The sequence below is a fragment of the Siphateles boraxobius genome, unplaced genomic scaffold, assembly GCF_051911475.1.
Source record: "Siphateles boraxobius isolate OS27281-9 unplaced genomic scaffold, OSU_SipBor_1 65, whole genome shotgun sequence".
Lineage (NCBI taxonomy): Eukaryota > Metazoa > Chordata > Actinopteri > Cypriniformes > Leuciscidae > Siphateles > Siphateles boraxobius.
The window spans coordinates 18,212,057-18,222,500 of record NW_027509192.1 but is presented as its reverse complement, the minus strand read 5'-3'; the positions used below and the strand labels follow the sequence as shown (position 1 = coordinate 18,222,500).

General features: G+C 37.6%; 1 protein-coding gene across 12 annotated transcripts in view; it reads left to right on the top strand.

Moving 5' to 3' along the window:
• The window catches only part of brsk2a (BR serine/threonine kinase 2a), a 237,867-nt gene that overhangs the window by 198,786 nt on the left and 28,637 nt on the right, over nt 1-10,444 (top strand). For 7 of the 12 annotated variants that reach the window (XM_077211326.1, XM_077211325.1, XM_077211323.1 and 4 more), the window contains exons 11-14: nt 99-196; nt 1,147-1,297; nt 3,772-3,840; nt 10,346-10,406. In XM_077211326.1, coding sequence (XP_077067441.1) covers nt 99-196; nt 1,147-1,297; nt 3,772-3,840; nt 10,346-10,406 — 379 coding nt within the window. The remainder of the gene's footprint in view (nt 1-98; nt 197-1,146; nt 1,298-3,771; nt 3,841-10,345; nt 10,407-10,444) is intronic. The other 5 variants (XM_077211329.1, XM_077211324.1, XM_077211328.1 and 2 more) reach the window with 1 other exon arrangement.

Below are 10,444 nucleotides of genomic sequence, written 5' to 3'. Positions count from 1 at the left end.
TATTTGTTTTAAGAAGGTAGAAAATATTTTATTTGATTTTCTAATGTGCTTATTTTCACATTTGATACATGGCTATTTCCCGTCTTCTGTTTTATCAGTGAGAATCAGGAGAAGATGATCTATTTCCTTCTGTTGGATCGTAAGGAGAGATACCCCAGCCAAGAAGACCAGAACCTCCCTCCTCGCAATGATGTCGGTAAGAAACGAGCATTCAGATCTCAGCGGTATTAAAAGATAGTTTGCGGTTTGATATTCAGATTTCGTTCAGCTATAGTCCTGCAGTGCGGTGTCGTTGACATGCAAATAAAATCTCATGTCGTTATTCATGATTTGTGAATTTGTGTGACGCGGTCCTCCGGTCTGAAATCAGTGTATTTTTTGATGTTCTTTGTACTGTATTGATCTGTCCACCTAAAACACATTTTTTGGTGAAAAGGATGAGGACGAAAGAGGAAGGGAGGAGATGGCTGAAGGACAGGAGTTTGTTTGAATAGGAAATGAATACATGAAATCAAAAATTTTATATATATATATATATATATTTATTTACTTACTTTTGCAAATGCGGGTCAATGAAAGGGATTTGACTTTGACTAAAAGACTTGCGTTGGCCGTCTGCCGGAAGCTAGTTATTTTAGTTGATAAAGTTTTAAATATGGATATTTTTCTTACACGAACGCATCGCTTCAGACGACCTTTATTAACCTGCCAGAGCAGTGTGGAGCACTTTTATTATGGATGGATGCGCTTTGATGGACTTCCAAAAAAATATACCTATTCACTTCCATTATAAAGCTTTGAAGAGCCAGGAAATTTTTTAATATAACTCCGATTGTATTCGTCTGAAAGAAGAATGTCATATACACCTAGCATGGATTCAGGGTGAGTAAATCATGGGCTAATTTTAATTTTTGGGTGAACTATCCCTTTAACAAGTGCATTAATTGTAGCAGACGCTGGTGATGATTACACAATCACAAGCGCTGCCGAGAGCAGCTTTACAGACCCCCTCTTTATTTTAAATATGAACACTGCCATTGGTGTGAACTGCTGGGTTTCTGTGTGTGTGTGTGTTTGTGTGTGTGTGTGTGCGTGTGTGCGTGCGTGCATGTGTGTGCGTGTGTGTGTGCGTGTGTGTGTGTGCAGATCCACCACGGAAGCGCGTAGACTCACCCATGCTGAACAGACACGGGAAGAGGAGGCCGGAGAGGAAGTCGATGGAGGTGTTGAGCGTTACGGATGGAGGTTCACCTGTACCGGCACGAAGAGCCATCGACATGACACAGCACGGACAGAGGTGCAGAAAACACACATATACTTATATTATACTCTACATCCGTCCTTCTCTATAGATGCTACTTTACGTGATGACTTCCAATGCACGTAAAACATTTATTTTTGTTCAAAAACTAAGGGATGAGTCGAAATTATGATTTGTTAATCAACAGCATGTCATGGAAAGTTACATTTACATTACATTTAACAACATATTGTAACATAAAACATGAATGTACATAACTGAGGAGAAAAAACTAAGAAGAAACAATTATTTGAGTGAAAAACCATCAATTGTGAGGCGTCACACTGAGAATTCTTGTCAATTTACGTTTTCCTCACTGTAAATTGTAAGATGCTCTTTTTCATTTTCAAAAACTGTACATTTAACAGTCCCATTAGATCTCACTGTTTAAAGGAACATGCCGACTTTTTGGGACTTCAGCTTATTCACCGTATCCCCATATAGTTATATATAGATACATAGAGAATATAGTTCCCAGTATGTATACGGTTAAAAGATGGCTGTGTCTCATATGACCTTGTTATTTGTACACACTGTGACTATACAAATCACAACATGTAAATAGGAAAATGTTGGTGTTATTTTGTCACTTATTGGGAGCAGTATGCTAGCTGGAGCCATTTACTTCCAGTCTTTGTGCTAAGCTAGGCTAGCGGTGTGTGGGTGGCAGATAGGGTGGCCATACATCCGGATTTTGTCCGGACAGTGCGGATTTTAAGCCCCCTGTCCGGCGTCCGGCGCAGCCTCAAGCAGGACACTAATTTTTCCTCCTTTTTGGAGTTGCACTGAAATGTTTAAAAAAAAAAGTAACCTTTAAAAATCCAGCATATTGATAGCGGCTCCCTGGTGGCCGTAAATTAGTTCAAATCTCCCGGAATCTAGAGCTTGCGAGCTCCAAACCGTGTAGCGCCCGCACGACATAGAGAGAGAGAGCGAGAGACCTTGCATGTGTGTGCAAATGTGCCTCACGAAGTGCATGTAAACACCCTTTTTAACACCAAAAACTGATCACCAAAATATATAGCCGTGAAATGACTTATTGCAGGTTGGGATGTCTGTGTCCTCCTTTTTGGTGTTATGGAAATGGCCACCCTAACGTCAGTTACAGCACGCACAGAGATGAAAAGGGTGTGTATGGACTCATCTAACTCTGGGGGATACGGTGAATAAGCTAAAGTCCCAAAAAGTCGGCGTGTTCCTTTAAGGTTCACCCTAAAATGAAAATTAAGACTCACCCTGGTGTTGTTCTAATGCCGTATGCCCTTCTTTCTTTTTCGGACCGCAACATTTTTAAAGGCAAGTTTATTTATGTAGCACATAAAAAATTCACATTCAATTCAAAATGCTATAAAAAGGATTTTAAAAAAGAATCATAAAATAATCACAACAAGTGCATAAGCAATAAGAATGACACTAAAAGCACAGAACAAGACATTGATTAGAAATTGATTTAAAATGTATTAAAAGAGTAATAAAAAAGAACAAAAACAGGATAGATAAGATAGAGTGCAGTCAGTTGGATGTATTCAGTAAATGCACAGCTTTTGAATCTGGATTTGGATCCGGATTAAAAAATATCCGTCTCGTGCTCGTCCATATAATGGCAGTGATAGAGACCAGCATGAGGCATACCGCATCAGAACAACACCAGGGTGAGGAAATTATGACTACGTTTTCATTTTAGGGTGAACTAACCCTTTAACCAGCTAACAGTTTTTTTTACACTAGTATTTTATAGTCTTTTCACAATCTTTTGCTGTTAAAATGATAAAAAAAAAGAGAGACTACAGTGTCAGTAGGAGCTTTGAGTGAACCAGAACATTAATTTAAATACATATTTAATATATATATAAAGCCTGTACTGTACCATTTGAAGCATTTGATGTCTTAATTAGAGTCTGTGAGCAAGACTACAGCTTTATTTCTACATATCCTAAATTTGGCGAATAATTCAGTGTTTTCCGCCTCTGGGTTTATTGGGTCTCACTCAATACTCAAAACAAAATATCTTTTTTTTGTGGTTTTGTTGCGCATTTGATGACGCACCGAGTGCAGGCCGTGTTTTCCAGTGAGATTCTCAACTAAATCACACTTCAGGAATTTTTGATGACCCCTCTGGCTATTTGTCATTGCGTTCGGTTTGAGAAACGCCAATGTGAGGCAAATACTGTCAGAGGATTGAGAAATTATTCTTGTCATTCACCTTCATCCTGGATTTCACTCCTTTTTTCTCGACTCTACCTTTTTAAACTCCCTTTTTTCTGTGACGCTTCAAATTTTAGGCTTGGAAATCATTCCAAAAAGCTATCTGAAATGAAACCGAATGAGAAAAATAACTTTCGTAACCAACAACATTGAAAAAAAAAAAAAGCGAATCCCTTCCCTGTCTTTTATTCTTCATAGCCGGTTAGTTCAGTTCTTTGTTGTTTTGTTCAGAGACTCACTGTTGCTCACTTTGTCTCCCGCTGCAGTAAGAACGTGTTCAGTAAAAGCTTGGATATCTCGGATGCCAAACGCAAACCCCAGAGCAAAGAGGAAAGGTACTAGCTGACCCTCTGCCCTTCAGATAGTTCACAGAGCTTTAGTCATCAAAGATGCAGAGATGTTTTTCTTGCTTTCCTACAAGACCCATTACTGACCCTGCGCTGCATTAGAGCTTCCTGGCTTCTGTCTGCAATGATAATATGCACAAAAAATGATTTGGTAAAAATGATTTCGACACACTGTAGGGTTGGTTTGTGTTGCGATCTGCGAGTTTGGAGTTCGAACAAAAGAACTTCTTAATGACAATTAGCATACTTCTACTAAATATATAAAAAAGAGTGTAATGTGTTGTGATGGTAAAGTTTTTTTGTTTGTTTTTTTGCGTGAAGTGCGGCAATTCTTCTGTATTAGGACAAACTGTGTTGCTATTAGAGTACTTTCGCAGAAAGAGTGAATCTCCGTAAGGATCAAGAATTTTTTACTTTAAGTATAAACTACTGAAAAAAGTGAAAAAAACTCCCAATGTAGTAAGACAAAAACATTCTGAGCTTTAATATATCATGCAGCTTTGCAAGTTTATTTTAAGGATTTTTAGATATTTTAACTAAAACAATTCAAAATCAGATCATTGTTTTGCAGTGCACCTCTACACTATTATCAGATGTTATACTATATGAAACAGGTTTTATGATCTTACACAGTGTTATTTTAGTATTGTTCATATACTATTATAGTATTTATTCATATTTTGAATTAGCTCTCATTTTCATTTTACAAATTGTATGTGCTTTTGTCAATGTTTGTCAAATATTTGTTTTTTCTAATTTTTTCTATTTCTATTTCATTTATTTTTAGTTGTTTTATTAATTTTAGTTAATTCAAATATTGTTTTAATGTATTCAATTTAAGTTTTTCATCTACTATTTATATTTTATTTGAATTCAGCTTTATTCCAGTTTCTAAAACACACACACACACACACACACACACACACACACACACACACACACACACACACACACACACACACACACACACACACACACACACACACACACACACACACAGTGTTACACACACACACGCATACAGTGTTACACACACACACGCATACAGTGTTACACACACACACACACATACAGTGTTACTCACACACACACACACACACACACACACACACACACACACTCACACACTCACACACACACACACACACACACACACACGCACAGGCATACAGTGTTTCACACACGCACACACACACACACACACACGCGCGCATGTGTGTACGTGTGTGTGTGTGTGTGTGTGTGTGTGTGTGTGTGTGTGTGTGTGTGTGTGTGTGTGTGTGTGTGTGTGTGTGTGTGTGTGTGTGTGTGTGTGTTTTAGAAACTGAAATAAAGCTGAATTCAAATAAAATAAGATTTTATTTTTGTATTATTTGTAGCATGTTATACAATGTTAAAGCCTAGCACCTGCTTTGCATTTACCTTATAAATGAACTTAAATCCATTTAAATTGTAAATGGGGCAGAATATATTTTATTTATGACATACAGTATGCGGATTGAAACTCTGTCAAGGTCCATCCAGGAATTCTCACAGACTTTTCACAATTTCACAGAATGTATATCATGAAATGAAGTAGCTTACAGTGTATATGTGTTTGTGTTTATATATATAAACACATATTTATATTTATATATATACACACACACACACACACACACACATATATATATATATACATATATATAGACGTTCGGTATATCCAATGTTGTGCCATCTATCTTGAACCATCATCCCGCAGCCAGACCAAAAATGAACTCCACCTCTATTTATTTTAGCCTCCGCTGTCTTTTTCCTCACTGCCATTATTCCACGTAAACTCTGAACCCTCACCTTCCGCTGTATAATAACAAAGTAGGTCTCGTTCCTCCAATTCATTTCAAAACCCAATTTCATTAAACTCTTTTCATTCCCACTCAAATGGTCAGAGGTTTCTGATGCGGGATTGAAATGGGGAATTGACAGATGATGACCCGAGACTGACACATACGCCACCTGAGGATTTCACAATGATTGTGTTTCAGCCGCATCCCTAAAGAAAGAAGAGACTAGCTCTGTTCTGCTGCTTACTGCATATACTCTGAATACTCTTTATTTAAAAAATTATAATAATAATGGGAAATAGTACAAAGGACTGCTGGATTTTTTTGTCAAATTACATTTGTCCCATGACCTCATTACACCCATTCCAGTGGCATCTGGTTTTAGAATTGTATCGTAAAATGAAAACTGTTCTTTTGCATTTTTTCAGTGAATTTTTATTCATTCGTCAAGCTTGAGATGTTCAGGGGAAGGTGTTTGAAAATGACAAAATACCAAAATAAGCGGACTGAGAACCCTGTAAAGGAACTCGAACCATCTAAACAAATTAAAAACAGGACGTGATGTCACAAGATGCGACTCTAAAAAGGCCAGAATGTTCAAGCAAACCTGTTTCTTCTCGTAATAGTCTCGATGTTGCCCATTAAAGTTCGATACAAGCGTCGGAAACGCCGGCTCCTTGCAACAGATCGTCATTTGTGTGTGTGATGGAGGAATTCCTGGTGATACTAAGTGAACCGGGACTAAATGTGTCATTTAGTCTTGACTACAAGAGTGAACAGAGTAAATCAAGCATATATTTAGAGTTTTTAGCAATGATTTTAGATAACGTTACATTACATTAGTTATAGACAACTCATCTTTAGTGTAGATCTTGGGAGTCTTTTTGACATTAAAAATTTTTTCTCTAACTTTCTCTATCATATGGAAGATTGATTCCGCCACGGAATAAAAAATAAAAAAGTTAATTGGGATCTTTTATCTTACAATTCTGACGTTTTTCCTTGCAATTGCAAGTTTATTTCCACAATTCTCTTTTCTGAGAAAATAAGTCAGAATTGCGAGAAAAAAATCAGTTTATATTCCGCAATTCTGGCTTTATAATTTGCAATTGCAATGTATAAAAAAAATCACAATTTTCTTTGAAATTGTTTTTTTTTTCATGGCGAAAAAAGCTTCCATAGATCATAATTTACTACCTCCTAAAAACAGTGCCTTTTAAACTAGAAGTGACCTCAGAAACAGACTCTCTGTTGCATCATTTGTGTTTTTGTGTTGTTTATTGACTTTAAAAAGGCATGAGATCAGTGTGTGTCAAAAAAAAGAGACTTTGAAATGTTATTTTTAAAAGCTGGATCTGTGTGTTGAAGCATATGTGAAGGAAGGAGTGAGTTTTTTTTTTTAAATGGAAAGTTCATGAGAAGGAGATGTGAGTTTTGATGTGGTTGATTTTGCGGTTAAAAATCATGTCATGTTAACCGTACTCAGTTAATATCCTAATCTATTTGAGCAAATTGGATTAATATAAACAAACTGCTTCCAAAAATGATTGACTGATTCATTTAAATAATCCTTTAGTTGTGTTCCTGGAGCTCATTTTATGTCTTGTAGTGATGATTTATCTGTAAACAAAGAGTTGAATGCTCTGACTACCAGGCGATTAGTTACCACATAATGCCCTTCACATCTAAATATAGGTTTCACATTTTATTAGTTTCATACGCTGTTCTGCGTATATCAATACGTCACGTGCCGGATGTCTCCACTCACCCCTTTATAACTTATATCTTTAGCATCTGCTGGATTCATAGCCATCACTTCCTCTAAACACCCACACAAGAGAGAGAGATTTCACTCAGAGGCTTTCAGCCTAGACTAGTGTTTTAAATATAAACTCCTATGTTATCATTTGTCTAAAAGGGAAAGTTCAACCGAAAGTAATATTTTGTTTTTGGTGATCTTTTCCTCTAAATGGGCCATTACATGCATTTTTTAATTATTATTGTATATGTTCTATATTATTGTATATGTACTTTGAAAAAAAGTACATATACTTTTTTATATAAAATTGAAAAAAATATTATTTTCATAGATCATATGAAAATAACCCTTTGTCTAGAATGATTTAAAGAGCGGCTCCTTTAAAGGGGCTATATGTAGGTTTTTACTTTAAAAAATCTTTAAGATAGAGTTTGCATTTGTACATTTATGAGCCAACCATATTGTAATAGAATGAATGACATCTTGGCTGTCCACCACGGTTGCCTCTATCAGTCTGTAGGCTCAGTTGTGTGTGGAGGAGTCGGGGTCCGAATTGGCGCGAAAATTCACAAAATGTGACGTCATGCGCGTTCTCGTCTACTTGGGCTTACATCCGTACGGCAGCGGCAATCGCTAGCAGTAGTGTTTCAAATGGACTCTGCGGACGGAAAGAAGCGACCAGCCTCCAGCACAATCCAGACACCCACGGAAACTCCTCGTAAGTTAAAAAAAGAAAAAAGAGCCTTATCTAGTGCGGCCAACGAGCGTGAGAGCGTGCGCACCAAGAACGAGCATGAGACTGGCTGCAGTTTCTCTAACGGCCACTGGTGTCAGTAACGGTTAGAAATTTCAGAAATTCCGCAATGCTCCTTTAAAGGAGTAGTTCACTTCAAAATTAATATTTCCTGATAATTTACTCACCCCCACGTCATCCAAGATGTTCATGTCTTTCTTTCTTCAGTCAAAAAGAAATTAAGGTTTTTGAGGAAAATATTCCAGGATTTTCTCCATATAGTGGACTTCAGCGGTTATCAACATGTTAAAGGTCTAAATTGCAGTTTCAGAGCAGCTTCAAAGGCTTTACACGATCCCTGACTAGAGGAGTAAGAGTCTTATCTAGCCAAACCCATCGGTCATTTTCAAAAAAAAATTTGTTATATACTTTTACCACAAATGCTCGTCTTGCACTAGCTCTGCGATGCGCCATACATTACGAAAGGTCACGCGTCACACGGAAGTACAGATCTAGTGTTTACAAAGTTAACATGCAAAGACTAAGTCAAACGCCATTTACCAAAAAAATTTAAATGTAAAACAACGATGTCGGTCGATTTTAAGGTTGGATGAGAAAATGAAGTGGAGTTTTTACCCTATCCTACATTTTCCGCCGACATCAGGTACATCAGCCTGACCTTTCCAACGTGATTAAGTAATGCGTGAAGCTGTGGACATGCAAGATGAGCATTTGTGGTTAGAGCCTTTGAAGCTGCATTAAAACTGAAATTTGGACCTTTAAACCGTTGGACCCCATTGAAGTCCACTATATGGAGAAAAATCCTGGAATGTTTTCCTCAAAAACCTTAATTTCTTTTCGACTGAAGAAAGAAAGACATGAATATCTTGGATGATGTGGGGGTGAGTAAATTATCAGGAAATTTTAATTCCGAAGTGAACTACTCATGTAAGGCTTGTCAGTAAACAGCCACTGTTATGATTGGCTAATGTCATTGCATAGGAAACAGTATCAGCCCACTCGCTATTTCACGCGAGTAAGTGTTTTGAACACATTATCCATATAAAACATTTACAGACAGAGCTTTATGAAATTGTTTGCTCATGGTTTGTGATGCAGCTAACAGAAGTTTCTTTCCATTACACTCTGCCTTGATAACAAAACAATCTGCAGTCAAATGATCCGAACAAACATATAATCATCAGATGCGACCCGAGATGCCATTAGAAATAAACCGTCCACTTGTTTCTGACTCTGGTATCTTTCTGAAGTCTGTACAGAGATGCAATCGAGATGTTTTCTTCCACTCTTCCACTTGTCCTGTTATCGACAGACTTGAGCGCGTGGAGAATGTCAGGAACTGAACGCTGTCTGTATGCTGTATTCAGTGTAGACAGCATCATTGATTAAAATGGCTTCTATTTGCTTTTGAAGCGACACTCACATCCAGTGTAGCAGATATCAGCCATTAAGGGATTGAACGCCAGTGGGCGGGGCCTATGATGTGATGATGTATTCGTCAATGTCTTGCTCTGGGGGCAGTCATATGCAAATGTGTTTGCCCGTGTGACATCACAAATCCTGCAATATCAATACAAGCGTTTTTGGAGCTAAATGCTTTGTTTATAATGAGGAGGTCCTCAAATGAAATATAATATACATAACTATGGTTTCAGAGGTGTATAAAGACCTTAAATAATGAACCGTTATGTTTTTATACCTTAGAATGAGCCGTTTCTATCTATATACACCCCGGTTCCACTTACGTTGAAATAGCCATTTTGCACCACCATGTTTCTACAGTAGCCCTAAATGGACAAACGCGTTTCGTCACTATGTTGTTCTTCGTGCAAAGAAGCTAGCTAAAGTCAGCGAATAATAAAACAAAATTATTACAATTTAAAATAGCTGTTTCTATTTAAATATATTGTAAATAATGTATTCTTGTGATCAAAGATGAATTTTCAGCATCATTACTCCAGTCTTCAGTGTCATATGATACTTCATGAATGTTTAAAAAAAAGTTATAGTAAACTGTTAGACTTGCAAATATCTGGTAATGAGGTAAATGTCCCCCCTTTATAATAGAGTGTGGACATCAGCCCTGTTCTCACTTCCTGTCCCTCCTCGCTGTAAGCAGCATCTCACCGTTGTGTTTTCTGGTGTGTGTCCACACAGGTCCCGGTCCATCAGCGGGGCGTCCTCTGGTCTCTCCACCAGTCCTCTCAGCAGCCCACGGGTGAGTAAGCTCCTCCCCAAGCACACCTGCTCCTGTCT